This window comes from Podarcis gaigeae (assembly GCF_964106915.1).
Source record: "Podarcis gaigeae genome assembly, chromosome: 5".
NCBI classification, from domain to species: domain Eukaryota; kingdom Metazoa; phylum Chordata; class Lepidosauria; order Squamata; family Lacertidae; genus Podarcis; species Podarcis gaigeae.
The window spans coordinates 62823523-62849514 of record NC_139681.1 but is presented as its reverse complement, the minus strand read 5'-3'; the positions used below and the strand labels follow the sequence as shown (position 1 = coordinate 62849514).

The following is a 25992-nucleotide window of genomic DNA, read 5'->3' as shown; positions in this document are numbered from 1 at the left end:
CCCTGTGAGGTAGGTTAGGCTAAGGGTTGGTAACTGGTCCAAATGAGCATCTGAACCAAGGTCTCCCCAGTCCTCATCAAGTGTTCTAACCACTGCACCACACTGGCGCTCACCTAGTGAATTCAGTGGTTAGGTTTGAACCAGGGACTTCCTTGTGCTCTAGGCATTTTCCCTTCTTCCTCTTACTATCTCTGAGCCTGTTTTTATGGCTCTTTCCTGACTCTTCTTGTGCTGTGAAACTCACTGCCCTAATTGAGGTGTACTGATTGCTCAGCAAACTCTGGGGAAGATCAACCCACATTGAGCACTGATCGAGAAGACTGATTGTCTCAGCAACAAAATTCAGCCACGCTGAGCTTTCTTCAGTCCGCTGAGTTCTGTGTTAGATCTTCACAGATAGTAAGTGCTCCTACCCACCCCAGCAGAAAATTGGCAGTTGCCAAGAGTAAGTATGTCATCTTGCAGCTGTTAATTATGTATTTATGCCATAACTTTAAATGGACTGGGGAAGCCAGTTTTATTCAGATTGTGATGTTATCTGCCTTCTAGTAAGTCTTTGTTGTCTTGCTATAACTCCGCTTCCCCCAGCCTGATGCCCTCCAGATGTTTTGGACTAATTGCTGGGATTGACGGGAGTTGTAGTCTAGAACATCTGGTGGGCACCAGGTTAGGGAAGGTCGAGTTACTGCAGGAGTGAAGAACCTGTAGCCTTTCAGATGGTGTTGAACTGCAGCTCCCATCTTCTCTGGCCATTGGCCATACTTGTTGGGCCTGATGGGAGCTTCACAACATGGCAAGTAGATTGACAGGGCTGTTTTCAGGCCTGTCAGAAATTCAATATCTCTTTCACCCATTTCCTTCCTTGGACACAGATATGGCTCGTTCCATTTTACCCACAAAGTTCCTTCCTGCCTCCTCCTTTGGCACATTAGGTGGCAATGCCAGCTGCAACCGTGGCTCTAAACACCTGACTTCAGTGGAACTTTATCTGAGCAAGAAGGGTCTCTCTCACATGTATACAGATAACGCAGGAGAGAACTATCTTTAAACTCAGTAGCTACACCCTGAAGCAGCAAGCCCATTTTGGCATAGTTTGAATGGAGGGGGTCCATCTAATAATCACTGCCCTTACGATGACAGCCAAGGGCTCTTCCACATGTGACAGATTTCCTACACTGGCATGAAGTTTGCATGTATTCCATGCTATGTACTGAAAATGGCTATCTTACTGATAAAATACCAAGGAGGTTTGGATCTACTCAATGCCTGGGAACTTTGCATATGCCACCTGTGATTGAAGCGACATAGGAAATAATTGTAATAAACAAAATCAAGTTCCAGAACACTGGCCTAGCTGATAAATGTGGCAAAACAGATCCATGTTTATGTGTCACATTTTTAAAGCAGTTTGCACATATACACAAATCATATTTGTGTGAAGCATTCCTTCATGTCACATTAACTGTGATAATGACCATAGCTGGAAGGATAATGGATCCATTGGCCACAGCCAAAAGAGGGATTTCATGGCAAGGTTGTTGATTGTGATTTTCATAGTGCAGAACTAGAGGTTACATGTCAATGAAAGATTTTGCTTTCAAACCAGTTTCCAAATAAGGCATGTGACATTTTTGTAGTCTCCAGGATCGGATCCTTTAAACTGCTTCTTGGATCTGTTTTGAGGAGGCAGCCTACAACAGGATCCCTCCCTCCCTTTCTAGTCCAGGGATAGGAAACATGGAGGCCTCTCAGATGTTGGACTACAACTCCCATCACCCTGACTCTTGGCCATGCTGGATAGGACCAATGGGGAGCTGGAGGTCCAACAGCTTTCCCATCCCTGTTCTAGTCAGTTTGCAAGTGTTCTGGCAAGGCAGATGGTGGATCCAGTTACACATCGCCTCACTTGAACTGGCAAAGCACTTGCAAGTTGATCAAAGGGGATGGGTGGATGGAGAGTCCAGTATCATCAGTGAGCAAAATGTGCAAAGCCTGGCTTGTCCTCCAGGCCCTACTTGGCATGGCTGGTGTAGTGATTAGAGTGTTAGACTAAGACCTGGGAGACTGGGGTTCAAATCCCCACTCAGCCATAAAGCCAGTCACCCATCTCTCAGCTCCTTGGAGGAAAAGTGGGATATAAATGTAGTTAAGTAAATAAATAAAAATACAGCCACTGATGTTTGTTTGTTAAAATTGTTGACTAGTGGAAATGGCTATAAGTAGGAAAATAAAGTGAAAGTGTTTTGCTGCTGCTGCTGCTGCTGCTGCTGCTGCTGCTGCTGCTGCTGCTGTGTATCCCTCCCTCTGTTGCAAATGCACAGCTATCCTGCAGTCTGTGCTGAACTGGAACTAGACCCACAGTCGTAACAGGAAACTGCTCCATGGACACAGAAATCTGTTGACAGCTTAAAAGTGATATGATGAAATGCAGTGTAGAGATTTGGTGAGACTTAACCAATGCAGTTGGAGCACATGGGAAGGCTCTTTCTTTTTTAAAAGCAGTTTAAACTGCTTAAGAGTTTGGTCAGATCCAATCAATAGGGATAAAAAGCAACCCTAGGAAGTTCTTAGATTTTTTTGTTTTTTAGGGTATTCTTGAGTGCCACACATGCTGATACTCTTGCAAGCAACATTGGGGTGCTTCTGCACAGACCCCCATGCTTGTCCCAGCCAGTCTAAATGCCGGCCTGGGGATGGGGAGAGGCAATGCAGGGGACAGAGTTCAAGTGAAGGACTGCAGTGCAAGAAAACCAGCTTCTCAGTACTTTGTTTGCAGTACTTTTTGCTCCACTTGCGGTTTAGCACTTCTGTGTGAAACCAACTATGTGGGAACTTTCTGTCTGGACAAGCCCATGGAGTTGGCTGAAGCAGCAGCTGGCACATTGGCAAATAAGCATTTCAAGGCCTTACCTGTTGCTTTTAATGAATGGCTGAGTAGCTGCCATTGCTGCCAACAAGCAATGCAATGAAGCGAATCAAACCGTCCAGGAAGGAACAGCTTAAGTGTGTGTGTGTGTGTGTGTGTGTGTGTGTGTATGAGCAAGTGCAATACATTGCAGAGAATTTGTGGTGAGCTAAGAGATGTGTATTTTATCTTCCTAGGATTCCCCTATGAGAAAGATGCCCGGCTCTACTTTGATGACACCTGCGTTGTACCAGAGAGGATGGAAGGTAAGGGACTGTCTGCTTAGGTTTGTCTGGGGTGAAGAGATTTTGCAGAACTCTAGAGAGCTCAGAATTGGCCACTAAATAGCCAATTCGCCCATGGGCTTCAATAAGATCTACCTCGTTTGTGCTGAATATTATGGGGAAATTTGCTGCAAGACATAGGGCTCCAGGATTAGAGCTAAGTACCAATCAATTGGATGCTAAAGCCTATGAAGGAAGTGATGCCAGCCAGGTACAGAGTTGCTTTCACATTCAGCTGCCTCTATAGCATATTGTTTCATGGGGAGAGGAGTAAAAAAAAAGAAGCATCTGCAGCCAGATGTGTAGCCACTTCCTCGCTCACCTGGCTTCTGTCAGACATCCAGAAGTTAATGGAAACTGCAGCAGGGGAGAGGTTGAGGCACTTGGGATGTCAGTTCTAACTGGTGTGTGTTGCTGTTGTTGGGAACAGGTAAAGTGAAGCAAGAACCCACAGTATATCGTGAAGGACCTCCATACCAGAGGCGAGGGTCGCTCCAGCTGTGGCAGTTCCTCGTCACACTCCTCGACGACCCAGCCAATGCTCACTTCATCGCCTGGACTGGCAGGGGCATGGAGTTCAAGCTGATTGAGCCAGAAGAGGTAAAGGAAATCTGAGAGTGAGCCTGCAAAATGGCTGTGACGGTTGCACTTTTAATTTACTGACTGTCAAAACAAAAGGTTTGAATTTCAGCTGACAGAATGGCTGGAAGCCTACTAGAATGTAACAGAGGATGAAATGCTTGAAGTTCAAATGAAAGTGTCACTGGGAAAAGGGAGCTGGATGAGACCTTAGGCTGGCTGATGTGAAATGCTGCCGCTTAGTTTCTGTTGACCTCTGGACCAAGCCACTTAACCTGAGGGCCTAGTAGCACTAGGAGAGACCTGCCAGAGTAGGAAGGTTTGGGGTCTTGCTAACTGAAGGGGGCACAGGTTGTGGAGTAGGGCTGGTGATGACTTCGGCCTTATAGTGGAAACTGGTGTGTGTTTTTTGCTTGGTGCTAAAATTGGACATGTACCAGAAAGATTGCAAAAAGTTGGTGGTTTTGTCCTAATTCATTCCCAACTATCCTTTTCTGTCTAAAATGACTGATGTTGAGAATCGAATAGCAGTGGTTCAGGACCAGTCGCAGGGTAGCCAGCAACCCAGATGCTTGTTCAGGAGCTTCTGTAAGTCAGCCTGGTGGGACACAATGGCTGCAGTTCACTGATACTGGCGCACCCAACCTGGAATGATGCCTGTTGAGGCAGGGACATGGCATGACAAGTGCTCCCGAGAGAAAATACCAATGATGTGTGCCATGCTGGCCGAGCATTGCCCTCATGCAGAGATGCATGAGCACCCGATGTGGTGACAGTTCCTATATCTACCCATGGTAGAAGTGTGCGATGTCACCTTTTGCACACTATGCATAAACAGGGTATCTCTTGTTGGTGCTTCCAGTGAAACTTCCAAATCTGCCTCCTTCACTGCTGAGCAGTGGTGCACTATGCAGGCATTTCATGTGGCAACTTGGCAAGGGCACAAGTACACCCATCTCCTCTCTGAGTCCTCATTATTAACTTACTCCAAGTTGCAGATGGCAGGGCTCAATGTCCAGGGCTGCAACAGTGGGCAGAGATGCTGTAAATCAGGCATAGGCAACCTTTGGCCCTCCAGATGTTTTGGCCCACAACTCCCATGATCCCTAGCTAACAGGACCAGTTGTCCGGGAATATAGGAATTTTAGTCTGAAACATCTGGAGGGCCAAAGGTTGCCTATGCCTGCTGTAAGTGAAGCCATTTCTGGCCTTGTTATTTATTTGCTTGTTCATTCTTTCCCGGTCCACATTAAGGTCAGATGGGGAAACTGCAGAGCAGCAGATGGCACAAGGCTCTGCTTCCAAATTTCTTGCTGAACCTGTTGAGCACAAACTTGCTTAGTTTGGCTGTTCCCGGGCCTGATTATTTGCCAGCAATGGCTCCCTGTCTTAACTGCTTGGGTTGTCTTTCAGTCTTCAGAAGATCTTGTCCAGCTAGTGTGGTTTTATAACCTTATTAGAGATAAAATGCAATTGGATTAGACCAAACACAATGCACCTTGTCTGAGGCTCTGATTCTGGAGCACGACTGCAACCTATTAGACACTGCCTGACTCAACAGAACGTTCTGTTCAGTTCACACTGGGGCCCCTGCACACGTTCTCAAAAGTGGCTTTGACTCTGAGCCAGGTGGGGTGAGGAAGTTGTGGGACTCCACTTGCAGTCTTGGTGTGCAAGAAGAGCATTGGCAGGGTCTGATAATCTCATGGCGAGGGAGGCCCGAGTGCAAAACGTGAGGTGGGCTCTGATGTGCAAGATGAGCCTGAGGCTTCCTTTGGATCCTAGAGCTACAGAGGAGAGGGGATGAACCCTGCACTCTCTCCAGCCCCAACCTGAAATTTGTTTGGATTCTACTCTTGGTGAGTGCAAGTGCAGAACTATAGCAAGCCTTTGTCTCTCATCTCCACGGTGGAAAGGGGAGGTGGGGGGGCTGTATCTGCACCTGATGGGTCCCCTGAGATTGGAGCACCCATTGGGCGCAGAGGCAGAGCAAGCAGGGAACCTTCCTCCTGTAGCTCAGAACCACTGTGGAGTCAACAAAGTGGGGAATTGCTCCTATACCTGTTGGGTGTTCCGTTTCGGAACACAAGGCACAGAGGGTTGTACCTAACTAAATGCTATCCAGAGTAAAGGTAAAGGGACCCCTGACCATTAGGTCCAGTTGTGGCCAACTTTGGGGTTGCAGCGCTCATCTCGCTTTACTGGCTGAGGGAGCCGGCGTACAGCTTCCGCTTCTAAGCCGCTTCTGGCGAACCAGAGCAGCACACGGAAATGCCATTTACCTTCCCGCCGGAGCGGTACCTATTTATCTACTTGCACTTTGACATGCTTTCAAACTGCTAGGTTGGCAGGAGCAGGGACCGAGCAACGGGAGCTCACCCTGTCGCGGGGATTCGAACCGCCGACCTGCTGATCGGCAAGTCCTAGGCTCTGTGGTTTAACCCACAGCGCCACCCATGTCCCTTGCTATCCAGAGTAGATCTGTTTAAATTAATGGATCTAAGTCATGTTCGTTAATGTCAGTGGGTCTCTTTTGAGTAGAACCAAGTAGCATATAATCCATTGGCAGAGCCAACCTCCACATACCCCAAAGCTCTGAGCTGTTGGGGAGTCAGGGTTTATCTTCTGCCCCTGCAACCACCAGCTCCAAGCTTAGAGCAGGAAAATTTCCCCCTGATTTCATGAAACTTCTCTGAAATATAGCATATAGTCAGATTCTGCCCTTTGGATGATAAAGGGTCTCACTGTGGGACTCACTGGGGATATGTAGGTCTGAGCGCTAATGCTGAGCTATCCCTTACCCTTTTCGTTCCATACCGATTTCTGCTTTGTTTGTTTTTTCTGTTCTTTTGTTTTGCTGTTTGCTTCTCATCAGCTTTTAGGGAAAGTTGTGGGTGAGTTGTTGTTAGTTTTACAAATGTGCACGATACAAAAAGCAATCAAAATTTGCAAATGTAAAAAGTAGACAGCACATAACACAGAGTCTAGCCAGGATCCATTTCTTGCATGTTGTTTTCTTCCTGGTCCTTTGGCACAGCTTACTTAGCTTTACATAACAGCTCTCCAGATAGCAGGTACAGAGAGTGTGCTTCTTTTCTCATAACTAGAGGCACAAGAAGTCTACCCCCTTTTAAACAAATAAATATAAAGCTAAACACTGTAACGTGAAAAACAGTTCTGCTTCTTGGTCCACCATGTGATTGGTAAACTGCAGCAATAATATGCAGTGAGCAGAACAAAATATAAAGACACTGGAAATATAAAATAAATGGAAGACCAAGATAAACAGTGACCTCATAGGGATAGAATTGTTCAGAAGTCCATCAACGCAGTGGAGCTATTTTCTCAATGTTCTGAAAAAATGCTGATGGGAGGCTAGTTCATTCACCCATTTCGGACAATTCTTATTCATGGGGAACGTATCAGTGGGAAGGCCAAAAAAAAAGCTACCTATTTGTTAATTAGTTATGGTAGAAAACTATTGCTCTCAGCATTCTTAGAGAGGCTGCAATATGTGTTTGCTGCATGTCAAATTTTGCAGCTCTGCAGCAATCATAAACTATAACAATATTTTTCATTATAGTTTGAAAGAGTAGTTTGTTTTTGCAGGTCATATTCAATGACGAGGAATAAGCACTTCCTTTTTAAAAGGTAAAATACCTGAAGCACCATCACTGATTAACAGTTTGGTGTGTTTATTTTTCTTGCTGATGTGCTTCTTCATTAATAAAGATAACCTAAATTGGTTAAGTAGACTGAGATTGATACAAAACACAAAGAAAACATTTCATAGCGATGAAATCAGGAAACAGAGACTCACATTGGATAGTAAGACCTTGATCTTGGTTTCTACATGATCCTGCTGTGTTGTTGTTCAGGATCTGTCCTTCCAGTGAGCACCCAGGGCCGATTTCCTTCAGAATGGATAGGTTTGATCTTCCCGCTGTCCATGGGACTCTTAAGAGTCTCCTCCAGCACCATAATTCAAAAGCACCCATTCTTCGGCCATCCTGCTGTATTTTTGTCTATTTGTATTTTCAGCGTTTTGTCTTTCATATTGTTCATTATGCATTATCACTGCAGGTATTAAATTACTTTGTGACAACATAACACATCTTATTTTTTGCCATTACACATATGAGCTTCCTAACACATATATTTTTAGTGATGGATTTTTTATGCTTCCAATTTTATTCGTATTGGCTCATCCCTCTCTCTCCCCCTACTTCCTCTCTACCACATCCCCCTCTCCCCCCCCCACGCCCCACTTTTCTCATTAAGCTTCAGACACTTGGTTGTGCCTTGCAGAAAGGCTTTCTGCTAATTCCCTCTGTTGCTGAGTAGGCTTTGCTCTGTCGTCGCCCTGTGGAGACACTGGTTTTTGTAAATAAACCCTTGAAATTACCGAGAGGAATCTTGTGGTGTGCTGGGTTGTGCTGAATGATACAGAGAAGGAAGCTGTTTGACTAATAATTGAAACCAGCTGCACAGCTGAGCCAGGCAGTGCATGGTGGGTAATTATCCATAATATACAGTACACTCGGCATGGAAATTGTGGTTTTTCAAACAACAATTTGGCAGGCCCCCCCCCCCTCTAGTCAGAGGTCTGTGAGAGTCGGCCGTTTCACTCCCTCTCCATTAGGAAAAGGCATGGCTTTGATCTGGAAATGCTTGAGCCATGAATCTTGCGCTGTCTGGCAGTTTTCCTTTGGCGAGTACTCCAGAGGAGCGCAAGTGGGAGATGCACAGCCACATTGCAGGGCCCTGCTCCCCACGCACACAAGGTGAAAAGCTTTATACATTTGAAGCCTCTCCTCTCAATGAAGTCTGCCCCAAGTAAGTGGAAGTGGGTTCTCTTATATGATCAAAAGGCTGTTAAGAGACCTTGCTTTCTGACCCTATGGTCCAGCGAGAGGATAAGGGGCTTTGGAGGAGTTTGTGGCTTTCTGTGCCCTGCTGTGCAGCAGCAAGAGGAAGCTCTTGCCATGTAATCAAAGCCCGTGTGCTGAGAGATGGTTATGTAACAGCAGCTCCAGGGCTGCTTGGAATCTGTGCATTGGCAACGCACTCTCCGCTCTCTTCCTGTCGTTACATCCATATGCAAAGAACTTGTGTCTGAACATGCAAAATGTAACCGAACATGCTTCCATCCTGGAGCCTGTTAAGAGAGGCTCAGTCCCCCGCGATACTGAGAAGCCTATTGCTCACTGTTGCCTTAAAACAACACAGCAGAGCTTCTTGTGCTTTTTCTTCCTTTTGACACTGCGGCAACTGGTGTGCTGTTGAACTTGCTAAGCGCTGCTGTATGCGTGCTGCTGTGCTTTGCTCTAGACATGTTCCTCCTCAGGGTACGAGAGATGAGCTGTGCTCAAGGTGGCAGGACAGAAAAAGCTGACTGCGAAGGGGAGAAAGATGTCAGTACTGCTGGAGGTTTTCCTGGAGCTCTAATTGAAATCCTGTAATAGATGGAGAAGGGGCAGAGAGGCAGGTAGTGGGAAATAGATGCTTTTCTCTGTGTTGGAGCTGCAGTGAGGCAGGGTGCTGCTTTCTCTAAGGATGGTGAACCTATTTAATTGATCCTTGCATCTCCATTCCTCTTTCTTTGCTCTGATGAAAAACCAAACTGACTGGGTGCACCATACGAATGTAGCTATCTGCTTAGCTGCTGAGTTCACTGGAAACACCCTGTGTATTGGCTCGGACTGCTGTTCTGGGCCTTTGCGATGCCTCAGGTGGATGCAAGCTGCCTCGGTGCACTTAGTGCAAGGAAATCCCATTAATCTTCTCTGAGTGCCTTGCAGATTGTCCATTCCAGAAATCCCCTGGGAAACAGTGGGTTGGTTGGCAGCAGGCTTATGTCATCAGAACCTGCTCCCAAAGAGAGCTAAAATGAGTAATCCCCTCCACACGACTGCTCCAGAATCATATTAGAATTGAGTCGGTGCTCTTGCAACCCATTAGGAACACACTCACTGCAGCATTGTTGGGTTTCCTGGCCATGCCTTTGCTGGCTTTGGTTTCCATTGCAGTCAAAAAGTGTGACATGCTAAAGGTCTGTTGGTCAGTACTCTGTGCCCTGGCCAGCAAAGTTTGGCTGGTTGTCTGTGACTTTGTGAAGCACCAAGAAGCAATAATTAACTATGTAATAATTAACTCCAGCAGAATTTTTCTGAGCCTTTGAAAAGTACATAGAGCTGAAAGGGGGGGGGGAGTATCACTTTTCCAACTTTCTTATTCAACTCTGTGCTTTTCAAGGGAGGAAAGGGCAATGCCCCTCACCTCCTCCTAAGCAAGGGGGCCCAAGGAGGCTCAGTGGCTTCATAGGTGTCATGGTAAGGCCCCCTGGAAGATGCCAGCACCCTGTTTGATTCACCCTGTCTAGGCCTGCATAAAAGTACAGTGGTACCTGGGGTTACATATGCTTCAGGTTACAGACTCTGCTAACCCAGAAATAGTACCTCGGGTTAAGAACTTTGCTTCAGGATGAGAACAGAAACCGCGCAGCAGCAGCAAGAGGCCCCATTAGCTAAAGTGGTTCAGGTTAAGAACAGACCTCCGGAATGAATTAAGTACGTAACCAGAGGTACCACTGTAGTTCAGAACCTGTGGCCTTGCGGGTGGTATTTCTGTCTCCTCTAGAGAGAAGGGCTTGATCACAAAGACTTTCCACCCAATATGCCCAAACATTGACAAGCACTGCAGAGCTTCATGGCTGTATTCTTCACCTTCTTAGGTAGCTCGTCGGTGGGGGATCCAGAAGAATCGTCCGGCAATGAACTATGACAAGCTTAGCCGTTCTCTGCGCTACTACTATGAAAAAGGCATAATGCAAAAGGTGAGCAGCCCACTCCTTCCTCCGAACATCCTTGGTACGTGAGAGCTGTGTGGTTGTAAAGGAACAGTCTTTGGCACAGTTATGGCTTACTTTTCAGGACCACTCTTCCTCCTGTTCCATCTGCCTAATTGGAGGGAAGACAGCCAACACACCATTTCTTGGGGCATTTCCAGACAATCAGTTTACAGCATGCAAAAAAGCAAATTGATTTTTCATTTCTTTGCACCGTCGACATTTAATTTCCCCAGTCCTAAAGCTGCAATACTATGTTGTGTGTGAGGAGATTCTTCTCTTCCTCCATCCAATAGTACACTAATATCTCTTGCATTTGTTGCATGGAACGTGAGTGTTGTGAGCCACTCCCTGCTGCTTGTTGCACCTGAGATTTCTCAGTACCCTCCCTGGGACCTTTTCCATAGTATGTCTTTTGATGTTTGAAGTTGCTTGGTTAGGTATATACTGCATTGTCTGTAACACTTCTTTATCAATTACATTTCTGCAGGAAGTCTGTCATTGACTTTCTACTCACTATTGATCCAGGGGCAGATTCCAGCGTATAGTTAGCAGAGTAAAAACTTAAACACATTGCAGGATTCCCAAAAAATAGACCAGAGGCAATTAATAGTTCATCCAGCAGAGTTTTACTGCTACTAAACGCAAATGAGCATAATGGTCACAAATCCAATACATTGAGGATTGGCACTATCCATAAGAAATCCAGTTGCAGCAGACTTAACTTAAACTTAAGGTTTAGACTTACTATAAGTTATTTTAACACTAAACATACTATGTACAGAACACCACTCAGCTTCTCTGAAGGAATAACCCAAACATCATGAACCCTCTGCTTGTTTCTTTCACACAGAGAAGCTTCCAGAACCCTCTTGAATTAATTAGAATAAGAAAGATCGCTGCACATCAGATCAATACTTTCTGCACTAAGAAATGCAAACTGACAAACTCCACCACATCTAAACCTGACTTGAAGTTCCCAAGTAGCTTGTCAAGGCTTACTTTTGTTTTCTTTGCTTCTCTGAAGGTTGTGTGACATGGGCTGAACCCCAGCAGGCACTATTGTTCAAAGAATGGAGCCTATGAGATTGCCATTCCAATTCTGCATTGTCACCTTAGCAAAGCTTTTCAAAGAGTCTGTGGCACCTTAAATACTAAGAAATATATTATGACACAAGTAACTGTGCCCCAACCCCACAGCAAACCTGTTTCCTTACATTATATTCCTTACTTGTATATTGCAAGTTCTTTGTGTACTCTGTGCAAAAATCTTACTGCACAACGGCAGACTACACTTAGCCTTGCCCTCATTCAGTATATATCATGCCCATCCCACTCTCAGGTTCTGAGATTTCACCAGGCATACTTTTGAGTCTATTTTTGCCAGTTTAAGACCTAGAAATATCCTTCAAATAAATAAATTAATTAAAAGAATGGTTTTCTCATGATGACTAATATACTGCAGCCTACACTTCTGCAATGTTCTTGTAGAATCTCAGCTCTCACACAGCCTAGCTATAATGCTTTACAGACTTGTACGAATATCCTAGAAAGGATAAAATAAAAAGCCAGGTTTTTGAAAGGCGCTTGCTTGCACATGCTCTGCACTCTTTCTTCACAACAGATTTTGAGAAGTTATGTTGCTACTGGAAAGTAATAAAGGGCAGTAACAATTAGAAAGAAACCCCTGAAGAACATGTTACAACTGCTATAACAATGACTCTTCACTTCCTGTCTCTCCTGCATAACTTCCTGCCTGTTAATCCATCTTCACATGGCAGTTGAACCATCCCTCCATATATGCAGTCATACATACCTGCCCCTTCCTTACCTGTATTGCCCGTCTTCTTTTTTTTAAGGTGGCTGGAGAGCGGTATGTCTACAAGTTTGTTTGTGACCCCGATGCCCTCTTCTCCATGGCCTTCCCTGACAATCAGCGCCCGTTCTTAAAAGCTGAACCAGACTGCCATGTGAACGAAGATGACACCTTACCTCTGACACACTTTGAAGACAACTCCGCATACCTCCTGGACCTGGATCACTGCAGCAACCTCCCCTACGCCGAGGGCTTTGCTTACTGACTCACCAGGCAGCTTGAATGCTGACCTTAAGAGACTCTGGTTCCAACAAATAAGGGCAAAAATGTTTTGTTTTTTGTTGTTTTTTTGTAAAGAATTTCTGCTGTTCATAAAACTGCTCTTTGCAAATATTATCGGAAGAGCCTAAAATACTTTTAACGGCCCTCCACCTTGAAGACAGACAGTAGCATGGCTAGTGAGTAGGGCCTCCTGTTGCGGATCGCTTCAGCTGCCACCGTCAAGAACAGCTGGGGAGGGACTTGCAACAGGGGCTGTCTTCTGGGCCCGGTTGCTTAGGGTCGTGTGTGACAAAAAGGTGTTCACAGGACTTGAATAGACAGTGTGTGATTAGCAAATGTCAAGAAAATACGCTATGTAACAATCACAATCCTTGTATCTACCTTGTATAATGGAAAGGGCTCCCGGATGCTAACATAAGCCCTTTTCAGATGGGTCACGGCTTAGTGTGGTGCTTCTCCTGGCATGGCTGAATTAGCTCAGCCCCTCTGGGTTCTCAGTCGACAGCTCTTCAGTCTGAGGAAGCCTTTCCTTCTGATTATTTTTATTTGTTTTGTGTAATAATAATGATAATAATAATAATAATAATAATTTTGGTCCATAATAAGCAAACCCAACATAAAGGACAGCACTTAACCTACCAGATCCCTATGAGCCACACAGGCACTTGGCCGCCCCCTCTGGTGCAAGGCTGCGCATGGATGGCTTGCTTTTAGGGGAAGTCGGGGGCTCGGCCAAAACTCTTTTTATGTTGTGGGGCAACATTTGTAACCAGGTTTTTTGTAGGTTTTTGTATCTTAAGGCTAAACCAGCTTTTGGCAAAGCTGAGCTGCTGCTTTTTTGCTTCCAGCAGCGCCAACGCGAAGGTTGCTGCAGCTTGGCGGGGAATGGTGGAGTCCCTTGCCCTTCCATGTGCATATCTGCTTTGTGCTGTTCTGCAGTGAATGCTGTCCAGGACAGTTTGTACAGTGTGCTCTGCATTCAGAGTATGCTCCCGCGCAGCAGCAACAGCAGCAAATGCAAGCTGCTTGGCTTTCCCTGCAACTGGGGACTGTATGTATATAATACAAGGCAGCTCCAGCCATTGAACTTCTCCCAGGCAGGGCAGTCCTGACCGTGTGGCGGCATTGTCTTGTAACAGCTGAACTACCTTTTCCAGTTCTCCCTAGCCTTGCGAGCAAGAGAGGTGCAAGATGTGTATACAGACATATTTTTTAGCTTCATCTGTAAGTTGCATTACCCTCCTTCAGTTCATGCAAGTTGCATATTTTAAGAGGATTTTTTAAAAAGGAATATATATATATATATAACTTGGGTTTGTAAAAAAAAAAAGAAAAAAGAAATCAGAGAGGAAGGGGAATTGGTCAGAGTTGATCATTATATGTAAAAGATCTCTGGATCCTTCAGAAATTCCCCCTCTTCTTGCTGCGAGCTGCATTCAGCATGCACCTGTACCATGCTTGACCCAAATATGCATATCTTTCCCTGCGGACTCCAATTTTTGTTGTAAATGCTGTATAGGATTTATCTTTATGCTTTGATAACTTTGTTTGGGTTTTTGACTAACTTCACTTCTTCTTTTTTAAAGTATGAAGATTAACTCTTTGTAGACGACTCAGCAACTCTCGCCAGAAAGTATCACATGGCCTGTCAAAAAAAGCACAGGGCAGCAGCAAAGTCAGCTGCAGCGCCCCCCCCCCCCCAAATTATGCCCCAGGGCTTAACCAAAACAGTGGGTTTCGTTTTGTTTAATTGGTTATGGGAAGTCTATAGTGCAGAAAGGGTTAATCTGAGGATTGATGTGAAATGACTGTTGCCTGAGCAGGGCTATATAATATATCTCCTGCAAAGCTGCATTACATTCTGTACTGTGTACAATAAAGGATTTTTGCTTTCTGTTCAGGCACTGCTGGTGTGCTCCCTCTCATTCAGTTGTGTTACCAGCACTGCCACGCAGAAATGGATTGACACTGCCCTGTCTGCTCCTGGAGTTCTGGAGAGCTCTATCCCTGGGCAGGATTCACCTAACAAACCCCAACAATGGAGCCCCTATGCAAGGTCTTCCACAATGGGGCTTTCCTCCTCCCTTCTTGTTCCCCTCACACTCCCTGAAATTAGCTCAGGGGGAAACTCAGAAATAAAACCCAGAACAGCACACCGAGGGAGGGGGCTTGTTCTGTCTCAGTTCTGCCTTCACCTCAGTTTTGCCTGCTGGGCTGCAGTCCCTCAAGCAAGCAATCTTGTTTCCGCAAAATTAGCACTATTTCAAGGACCTCTATATTCAATGGACATGGAAGTGAGCGGTTTTCGCAGAATGTCTTATCATAAGGTGTTTTGACCCAAAAGTTTGTTTTCCTCTAAAAATCAACATCTCTTGCCCTCCATTTCTTCTTCTCACCTTGCTAGCACTTCTACAGCTTCCCCTACAATACCTGTCCCCCAAAATGTTATTCTATAATTCCTCACCGGCTGGGGCTGATAGAAACTGGGAATCCAACACTATCTGGAGGGCCACAGTCATGCCCACCTCACCTCAATCCCAGGAATAAACAGGCTGCATTGTTTAATTCTGCCCTTCCTAGAAGGAGCTCAGGACCAGTATATATGACTGTGTTCTCCTTAGCCCCTTGATCCTCACATCAGCTCTGTGATAGGTTAGGCTTGGATACTGTGACTAGTCAAGAGGCTTTGTAGCTGAGCAGCATTTTGAATCTGACAGAACAATGCACTGCCCACTGCACTATAGTGGTGGCACTCACTTGGGATGCTCTTCAGTCAAAATATTTAGAAGGGCAGGCTGCTATGTAAATTGATGTCTCTTTTGCAACTGGGTAAAACAGTGATGCAGTTGGATCAGATCCCAAAATGGACACTTAAAAAGGGGGAAAGGGTTAAGTAAGCCTCAAGTTTCCTATAATTTTTGCTTCTGTTACTCTACATCTGCCCCCTGTCAATAACATGCTCTCCAACTTCCGTGCTTGCAATTAATTGATAAACTATGAACAGTTAATCACTACTAGCCTAAAGGACACATGCTTTCCCTGCAGATGCTGCTTCCAAGATGGACTTTGCAGAGCTTTGGGATGCACAGTCTTTCAGTATCAGCTTTCATTACCTTGCAGTCAGGAGTAGAATATATTTCCAACTTGTTCATTGGATGAGCAGCATTTACCAATGACCTGGATTTAGCAGCAGGTCACTTTCCTATATCGTGCCCCCTCCCTCTCCTGTTCCCTTGCCCCTTGGAATGGGGCTTTCTCCAGCCTTTGGCGAAATTCCATTTCCCAGCCCCTGGAAGGTAACAGAAATCACAGCTAAATCCTTATGAGCGGCATCAGCTGATTACAGACATGGTGTGTGAGCAGCCTGATAGCAGCTTGAGCAAAGTGCTCTCTCTTGAACTAGGAGATAAAATCTACTTTACCTAAGCATTGCCAACCAAAGCACATTCTGCTTAACCATCTACAGAGAATAGACGCAGAAAGAAGCCTGAATATCTTTTTTAAATCTATTGTGTATGGTGACCACTTTCTCATTGCTTACAAAAGAAAGAAAATCACCAAATGACAATTTTGCATAAAATGTGCTTGTGCCTATATACAGTATATGCAGAAATAATTAAACTGAAATATAATACCTATGGCAAGGTATAGTGTGATTAGGTGACCTGTGTGCTACTCGTACCCTCCTGCTTTCCCCTATCCTTATTGTCCTCTTAATTTTTTTAAAAAATGTAATTGTGGTTTCCAATTATTTACTTAAGGGTCGTAGTAGACCAAAACCCTCCAGTGGTAAAAGCCTGAAAGCCTTACCCTGAGTGCCATAAAAGAAAGCAGCTTCCAGGACACATAAAAAAACTTTCTAAAAAGAAAGCTTAAACCCTGCAGCTCCCAGCAATGCTTCCCCCACAGCCATCATTCATTCAGCTCCAACCACGAGCAGCAGAGATGTCGTCTCCTATCACTGCAAACTACTATTGGATTGTGGAAGAAGAAGAAGAGTTTGGATTTGATATCCCGCTTTATCACTACCCTAAGGAGTCTCAAAGCGGCTAACAATCTCCTTTCCCTTCCTCCCCCACAACAAACACTCTGTGAGGTGAGTGGGGCTGAGAGACTTCAGAGAAGTGTGACTGGCCCAAGGTCACCCAGCAGCTGCAAGTGGAGGAGCGGGGAAGCGAACCCGGTTCACCAGATTATGAGTCCACTGCTCTTAACCACTACACCACACTGGCTCTCACTGGAGAGGTGCCCATGTACCCTGGAGGACTGTCCAGGGTTAAACAGGGCATGTGGACATCCTTTTCATCAGCAGTTGAGTCACACAGTTAAGGAGTAGAGCCCACCATAGCTGCCAGTTAGGGAAAGATGACAGAGAATGCAGCTTCTCCTAACAGTGCATAAGACAATTGAAACAGGATTTAACAACACAATGGATTAGCTTTATAAAGCCCCTTGAGACTAAAATAACTGAGTTGTCAGGAGGGGGGAGGGAATAACACATATTGAAGGCTGCTAATGAAGCCTTTGAAATAAGCCTCAAGCAGCAACAGAAAATTTCAACTGGCAGCAAAGGCCCTGCAGATCGCAATGGAGGATCTTGAGAAAACAAAATTGCCAACAGAAATTGAACGGGGGAGGGATGTAAAAGAATTTCTGACCTGGTGATTTTCTGAGCTTTTACCAGACCTCACAATTACTGCAGTGTATTCTCAGAGACCCTGGGACGCGGGTGGCGCTGTGTAGCCTTTTCTGGGGGGGTGGGTGTTTGAGTCAGTTTTAAACTGACTGCTCAGAAACCCATTCCTTCACTAGGACTTGCCGATCAGAAGGTCGGCGGTTCAAATCCTGGCGACGGGGTGAGCTCCCGTTGCTCGATCGCTGCTCCTGCCAACCTAGCAGTTCGAAAGCACGTCAAAGTGCAAGTAGATAAATAGGTACCACTCTGGCAGGAAGGTAAACGGCATTTCCGTGTGCTGCTCTGGTTCGCCAGAAGCGGCTTAGTCATGCTGGCCACATGACCCAGAAGCTGTATGCTGGCTCCCTTGGCCACTAAAGCGAGATGAGCGCGCAACCCCAGAGTCGGTCACGACTGGACCTAATGGTCAGGGGTCCCTTTACCTTTACCTTACTCTCAGAGAGCCCAAAATCCGCATTTGCAAAATCTGTTGCAGAAGCAGAAGAAACTTCCATCCCTCTGTGAATAAATTACAAAGAGCAGGAATTTCATTTTGTTTGGGTTTCCCATCCCAGCTGATGGTGGTCAGTAGCATCTTGGATAGTGGGGGTGGGGAGGGATTCCAGAGTTATGGAAGTGGTCCAGGATGATGGACATTCCAAAACCGGATTTCATGTCTTTTGAATTATACAGGCCAATTGCACTTTTTTAAAAAGATTTTTATTAAAGTTTCAAAAATTATATAAAAACAAAACAAAACAATAATACAAACAGACAAAAATAAAAACAAGTATAATTTCAATCCCTTATTTTCTTATAACTTACTTCCCCAACTTCCTCATACCTCCCCTTTCTGTATTCCAATTTCTAATTTATTAATTCAGCAAATCCTTTCCCTTAATTTTCATTTAATTTTTGGCCTTTCTTTTCTTTTTACTTATCCATTACAGCTGGAAACCACATAATTTCTAAACCAACATCATTCTAACATTCATTAATTTTGCAATGTTTCTTAAGATAGTCCTTAAATTTCTTCCAATCTTCTTCCACTGTCTCTCTCCCCTGGTCTCGGATTCTGCCAGTCATTTCTGCCAGTCCCATGTAGTCTATCACCTTCATCTGCCATTCTTCCAAGGTGGGTAGATCTTGTGTCTTCCAATACTTTGCGATGAGTATTCTTGCTGCTGTTGTAGCATACATAAAGAATGTTCTATCCTTCTTTGGCACCAATTGGCCGACAATACCCAAGAGAAAGGCCTCTGGTTTCTTCAGAAAGGTATATTTAAATACCTTTTTCAGTTCATTATATATCATTTCCCAGAACGCCTTAATCTTTGGGCACATCCACCAAAGGTGAAAGAAAGTACCTTCATTTTCTTTACATTTCCAACATTTATTATCAGGCAAGTGGTAAATTTTTGCAAGCTTGACTGGGGTCATGTACCACCTATAAATCATTTTCATAATATTCTCTCTTAGGGCATTACATGCCGTAAATTTCATTCCGGTGGTCCACAACTTTTCCCAGTCAGCAAACATAATGTTATGACCAATGTCTTGTGCCCACTTAATCATGACTGATTTCACCGTTTCATCCTGCGTATTCCACTTCAACAGCAAGTTATACATTTTTGACATTTTTTTTGTATTGGATTCTAACAATTCTGTTTCCAATTTTGATTTTTCCACCTGGAAGCCAATTTTCCTGTCCATCTTATAAACCTCCATTATTTGATAATAATGAAGCCAGTCTCGCACTTTATCTTTTAATTTCTCAAAACTCTGCAATTTCAGTTTGTCCTCCAATTGCACTTTTGAACCAAGACTGCAAGCTGTTTGTAAGGGTTGGGACCATTGTGCACAACTACATTAAGACAGAAAAAAACAGGATTCGAACCAGGAACATAGTCTGCAAGCTATGTCTTCCTGGTCCTGATTATGGGGATCATACACGCAACACATTCTGATGCCATTGCTGTTTAATAGCAAGAGGGAGCATTTCTTAGCAGCAGGAAAAAATACACATGGTAGCCACACCTCTCTCATTTAACAGAAATCACTTAGAAGGTATCTGTACATTTTGCCCCATAACTTTCTAGGACTAGAAACTTGCCCACAGGATGCCATCATAGGCAACTTGGTGCCAGTAGGTACTGGGTTGACAACCCCTGGCATAAACAGAGGAAACCTGAGTTTAATTTAAAAATCCTCCCAATAGAGACAGGTTGGTGTTTGGGAAGCCTGTGATTTCTCAATAGTTCCATGCAGTTTTCAATACCCGAAAGTCAAGAAACCAAATCAACATGCTCAACTAAATAATATTAATTATGGGACTCTATCCAAAGACACTAACTTATATATTTGGAATGACTTAAACTTATCCTGGCTGAGCTGAGTAGGCATAATATTAAAATCTTGCCCAAGCTAAATTTACTGTTTCCAGTACTGTATATTGCAATATAGATTGATAAGTGAATGGAGAAATTCACTTTAATCCTGTCAGGTTTGAATAAAGAAATCTGAACACAAAAATCATAAGGTGAGTCTACTAAACTCCACCTACTGTATATTCTGCAAAACAATTCATTGCAGTCCTGGAAATAGACCCAAAATGCAATCCCAATTTCCTACTGGCATGCACAAAATCAAAGAACCATTTAAAAATGTTATAATATGGGAAACAGTGGATGACTAAAATTTTTCACTTTGGAGGGTTTTTTGGGGGAGTGGAGCTCAGCACTTGCTCAATTCTTTTAGGTAAAGTTTAGAAACCAGATAGGAACTTGACCAGAACTTGACCAGAAAAATCTTTCAGCTACTAAAGTCTTCCCGTACCTCCTAGCTCATCCTATTGCTATACGTAGAAAGCTAATAATGCCCTCTCCCTTTAATGTGTTCTTTTCTCCACCTTTTCTAGCTTGCTGACATAATAATTCCACAAAACCCCAATAGACCTGGAGCTAATAAGTTTCTTTAGAGACAAGGCAAGGTTCCTACTTGAACATAATTAGCTAACAGCAGCTAACAAGCCAAAGAAAAAGTGAAACTAAACAAGGCTGCAATTCTATCCACACCTACCTAAGAGTAATATCTATAGAGCGTAGTTGGGCTTATGTTTGAGTAAACCTTTAATAAAAAGCCATGTAAAGCACCTGTGTGGCATGTGGAAGGTCCTGGTGTTGTGCTATACAGCTGCTGACTCATATTTGCGTTCATGAACATGTTAAACTGAGCTCAAGCTGCCAATGTGTGGAGTTGAGCAAACTCAGCCTTTCCTCCCCTGCTCTCGCAGACTCTCTCTTCTCCTACTTCCCAGAACAAGCTGGAGCTGCAGCATGGCTCTGAGCTACATGAAACACCAGGTGAACTGAATCTCTCCAAAAAGAGATTTTGACAGCCTGCAACTTTGCTAAGTCAAAGATTGCATTACCATTTTTGCAATGAAACCAAGTTGTTTTCAAGTTTGGAACCTTTTTCTTCTTCGTTTTACTGCCAATGGACGGAGACTTGTTTGCTGTAACTTCTGAAACTTTGTAGGTAAAAATCTTCACTTATTTGCAAAGCTAAGTGTCCGTGATTTATTCTCGCCTAATTATTTTCATGGGGATCGTTTGTTTAAAGGCGGATAAGGACAAATGAAAATCTAACCAAGTTTTAATGTGCTTGGAGCAGTCACCATTGTGCTAACTCTGTTATGAAAACATAAGAATCTGTCTTCCAAATCTTTCTCTTCAACATTGGGTAACTAATGAGGCATCTAATCATAAGCCTGCATTTTTTATCAAAGCTTATATATTGCAATCAAGGCTTGTATTTAAAAATGAGCTTAAAAAAAAAGGATTTTCAAATGTTTCATGCCAGGCAGAAAGAACCTTGGCAAGAGGTTTTTCTCCTAAGACAAGGGGGCCCCATTGATTTATAGTAGAAAAACAATTCTCAAAGTCATAAAAAAGGGAGAATTACATATGCTGCCCCAAGGCTGAAAAAACACAATTAAAGGCAAGGGTAAATAGTAAAATAATACCAATGTGCCTCTCAGTAAAATGAGCCAGATCTTCTTTCCAAGGTTGAAAGGCCAAGAGCAGTGAAAAAGGCAACTGGCTTGGCTAGAAGAAAAGAGAGCATTTTTGGGAAATTTTCTAAAGCTGTTGGGAAGAGCTAATGGGAGAAGCATCTAGCTGGCTGGGAAAGGAGGGGGAAAGGGGGGAGGTGTAAACTGAAGAGGCTTCTTTTTAAAAGCTGTTTTTTACTGAGTTCCTTTTTACTTTACAAAGGCTTTATTCTTTTAAAAGGCTACCTATGATAAGTGAATGAAATATATTAGCTTAAATATATTGGCTTAAATGTAATTATGCAAAGGATTTAAGGAATGCTAGATTCTTATTTCATATGGTTGTAAGAGTTGTATTTATCCTGAAATTAAGTCAGCCACCAGCCTAGCCCCCCTGCTAGACAGAAGACGCCATCCAAGCACTCTTGATATATATGGTTGTCAGGCATTTGTTTAGAAACTTTCAAATGAAGGAAATCTTTCAATATTGATGTGAAACTCAAGATCCTTGACATCTGTTGAACATAAAAATGTAAGATTAAACATTTGTTTTAGAAGGCAATAGGGCAAGGAGGGCAAGAGGTGAGCTGGTAATTAAGATTCCATGTAAGATATATTATTACTTATTTGTCATTTATATATAGCTCTTTGTCTCCCTTATAAGGGCAAGGAAGTGGGTGTATCTTTTGTGGGTGTATCTTTTGTGATTGGTTCTACCAAACAGCCAATAGGAATTTCAACCAGGCTGATTGGACAGAGGCAGCCACAGGAGGAGCAAAGGGGGCTGGATTAAGGGAATATAAGTGCTGGCCAGGATGGCAAGAGGCCAGGCCAGAGCTTGGTAACCATATACCACTGAGCCTCTCATTTATTTGTCTGACAAATAAATTATTATTTTAATTTCTCTATTGCTGCGTTGAATATTTCATTCCAGCTAAGCGTTAACCACAAGCAGGGTGCTACATTTTATGGTGCCACTGTGACTCGGATAAGTGGTCTGCTGGAACGCAGCCCCTTCGCCCTACTGGGCAGGGTACAAGAGAGAGGACCACTGCTTACCCAGCGCGCACTGGTAAATTTTTCCAGGGGGAACGCAGAAGACTCGTCTGTCTGATACCCTGCTCACTGGCGGCGACGGACCGGGGGAAACAGGGAACCAACCAAGGGTAAGTGCACAAAGGGATTTTTGGCCCTCCAATTAATTGGGAGGAAGAGAAGTCTTGATCAAACTTCTGCGTCTCAGTAAGGGGAAACTGAGTACGCTAGGTGGTTGGGTACATCAGATGTTGGTCTGGTGGAGGAAAAGGGAAAATTGGGAGGTAGAGTGTGGTGAAGTATCTAGCGCATTGTATGTGTGAGAAAGTACAGAGCAATCTGTAGCTGACCTGAGTGTGTGAGTGACTGAGTGGATACTTCACAGGGCCATACAATGGGAGTTGGGGGTTCAAAGGGGGAAAATACACCTCTTGAGTGTATGTTAAATAATTTTAAGAAAGCCTTCTCAGGGGCATATGGAGTCAAAATGACGCCAGAGCGCTTGAGAACGTTATGTGAACTAGAATGGCCGAAACAAAATACTGAATGGCCATCTCAGGGAACTTTTGATATAAATTTAGTAAGCAAACTTTGGTCTAATATCGCCAAAGAAACTGGAGGGTGCCCAGAACAATTTCCATATATAGATTCCTGACTGAGCACATTAAATAAAAATCCTCCATGGATAAGGGAATGCAAAGTCAAACGATGCAAATTATTGGCTGTAAAAGCTGAAGCTAGGAAAGGAATCTTGCCAAATAAACTCAAACCCATTTTTGAGGGACCAGAGGAAGAGGTGCTTCCACCTCCACCCTATGCTCCACATCGAAGGGAGCTTAATTCAAACACTCCGCCAGTTGTAACCCCAAGGCAAGAAAGTGGAATGAATAATGGGAGTGGAGTCACAGAGCTTGATTCCTTGATAGATTATGATAAATATCTTCAGGAGGCATTGGAGTCCTATAATAAAGCCCAAGCAGAAGTGGTTATTCCACCTGTGACTCCTAATAGACCTGCATCTACAGTCTCCTTTAGTGGAACAACTGATTGCCCACCCCAAACCCCTGTACATCCAAGTCCTAGAGAATTATTACAGAAGTTACAGGGAGACCTTAATCGGTCAGCAAGCAATACAGCCAGGCGTATAAAGCTGCTAAAAGAACGCCTTGGGACAAATACCATCCCCTATGATTTGAGGCCCCTAGAGCAAAGCGAAGAGAAAGATCACGTAGTAGCCCCTCTTAGAAGAGTATTTGATGCACTTGAGGAGCCTGCGCTGGTTAACGGGCAACCCGGACCACGGCCACCTCGAACTTCGACCCTGCAATATATTCCATTCACAACTACAGATTTGATGAATTGGAAAACACACACCCCATCTTTTGCAGAAAAACCTCAGGCTATGATGGACTTGGTGACTTCAATAGTAAATACTCATAGCCCTACTTGGACAGATTGTCGCCAGCTCCTAAATACTCTTTTCACCACTGAGGAAAGGAGAGACATAATTGAAAAGGCACAGATATATTTGCGTGAGCAGGCCAGAGTGGGAAATATTTTTAATATTGACCGTCATCTCCAAGATAACTTTCCCTTGGAAGATCCTAATTGGGATCCAAACAATGGAATTCACCTGGCCAGACTTACCACCTACCGCCAGACGCTTGTGCAAGGTATCCGCAGGGCATGCCAGAAGCCCACTAATATGTCTAAAGTCTCAGAAGTAGAACAGAAACCAAATGAGAGTCCAGGAGACTTTTTAGAGAGGCTGCAAGAAGCCTATCGTATATGGACTCCTTTTGACCCTGAAGCCCCTGAAAACAGCAGAATGATTACTGCTACATTTGTGGCCCAGTGCGCTTCTGATATTCGTAAGAAAATTCAGAAATCAGAAGGATGGGAAGGGATGCTGATGAGCCAAATTATGGCCATTGCACGCCGAGTTTATCGGAATAGGGATGAGGCTGAGAAGCAAGAGAAGAAGAAGTGGCAGAAGGAAAAGATGGTAATGCTAGCCACAGCAGTGAAGCAAGACCACCGCCCCTTAAATGGAGGGAGAGGGCGAGGAAGGAATCCACCACTGGGAAGGAATCAATGTGCAAATTGCAAGAAGGAGGGTCATTGGAAGCGAGAGTGTCCTGAACCCCTGAGGTTGGAAGAAGTACGCCCAGGCCCAGGCCCAGGCCCAGGCCCAGGCTCCGGCCCAAGAAACCAGGGACGGGGACGGGGAATGATCCGAAATGGAAGATATCAGAGACCAGGACAAGGACAGAATAGAGACAATTTCATTGGACTGGCAGAAGAGGATTTTACTCAAGACTAGGAACGACCGGACTCCATAAAGTTAGGCTTCCAGGAGCCCACGGTCACGATTCAATTAGGGAGCCATTTAATAGACTTTATGATTGATACTGGGGCTGAATACTCAGTACTCCCAGAACTATTGCAGAAAAAGGCATCCAAAAGTGTAGTCATTAAAAGTGCCACTGGACAGTCAGCTAATAGGTCTTTCCTCCAACCTTTGGAATGCCAGATTGGGGGACATCGTTTAACCCATCAGTTTTTGTATATACCTGAGTGTCCAATACCTCTCTTAGGCAGAGATATGCTGTCCAAATTGCAGGCCCAAATCACCTTCACTCCTCGAGGTCCAGAAATGAAACTGCCATCAAAAGCAGCAGGAATAATTACCCTCTCAGTACCTAAGGAACAATCATGGCGCCTAATGTCAGCCCTGCAAGTCCAACCCACATTGGATACAGAATTAAACAAGCTCCTCCGAACTCTACAGGTGCCACCAGGAGTATGGGCCGAAAATAGCCCACCAGGAATGGCTAAGAATATAGCTCCAATTGTAGTAACCCTAAAACCTATGGCTACCCCCGTATCTGTAAAGCAATATCCCTTACCCCGGCGAGCAGCAGAGGGCATCCAGAAACATTTGGACCGCCTATTAAAATATGGTCTGCTTAAGCCTTGCCAATCAGAATGGAACACACCCCTTTTGCCTGTTCGAAAACCTGGGACAGATGAATACAGGCCAGTGCAGGACTTGAGGCTCGTAAACCAGGCTATCGAGACCTTGCACCCAAATGTACCAAACCCATATACCTTGTTGAGTTTGATCCCACCAGAAGCAACATTTTTTACTGTATTGGACTTGAAAGATGCATTCTTCTGTTGCCGGCTGGCACCACAGAGCCAACCTATATTTGCCTTCCAGTGGGAAGACCCTTTGACAGGAACAAAAGGCCAGCTAACCTGGACAAGATTGCCCCAGGGATTTAAAAATTCCCCAACTTTATTTGGCACTGCCTTGGCGAGGGATCTAACAAGTTACCCCTCAATACCGGGAGAAAAGGTGGTTCTGCAATATGTAGATGACCTTATATTAGCGGCAAAGGATTTTAATACCTGTAAAGAAGGGACAGAGGAACTGCTCCACTTGCTCTGGGAAGCTGGCTACCGAGTTTCCCAGAAAAAGGCACAGTTATGTTTAGAAAAGGTCAAATATTTGG

The 25992-nt window shown here is 44.3% G+C and overlaps 1 protein-coding gene across 1 annotated transcript in view; it reads left to right on the top strand.

Annotated features, from left to right (window-relative positions):
• ETV5 (ETS variant transcription factor 5) overlaps positions 1-14617 on the top strand; it is a 40437-nt gene extending 25820 nt beyond the window's left edge. Inside the window, exons 10-13 of the mRNA XM_083741891.1 lie at positions 3103-3171; positions 3620-3789; positions 10502-10603; positions 12475-14617. Coding sequence (XP_083598017.1) covers positions 3103-3171; positions 3620-3789; positions 10502-10603; positions 12475-12696 — 563 coding nt within the window. The 3' untranslated portion in view covers positions 12697-14617. The remainder of the gene's footprint in view (positions 1-3102; positions 3172-3619; positions 3790-10501; positions 10604-12474) is intronic.
• Positions 14618-25992: the final 11375 nt, after the last annotated feature.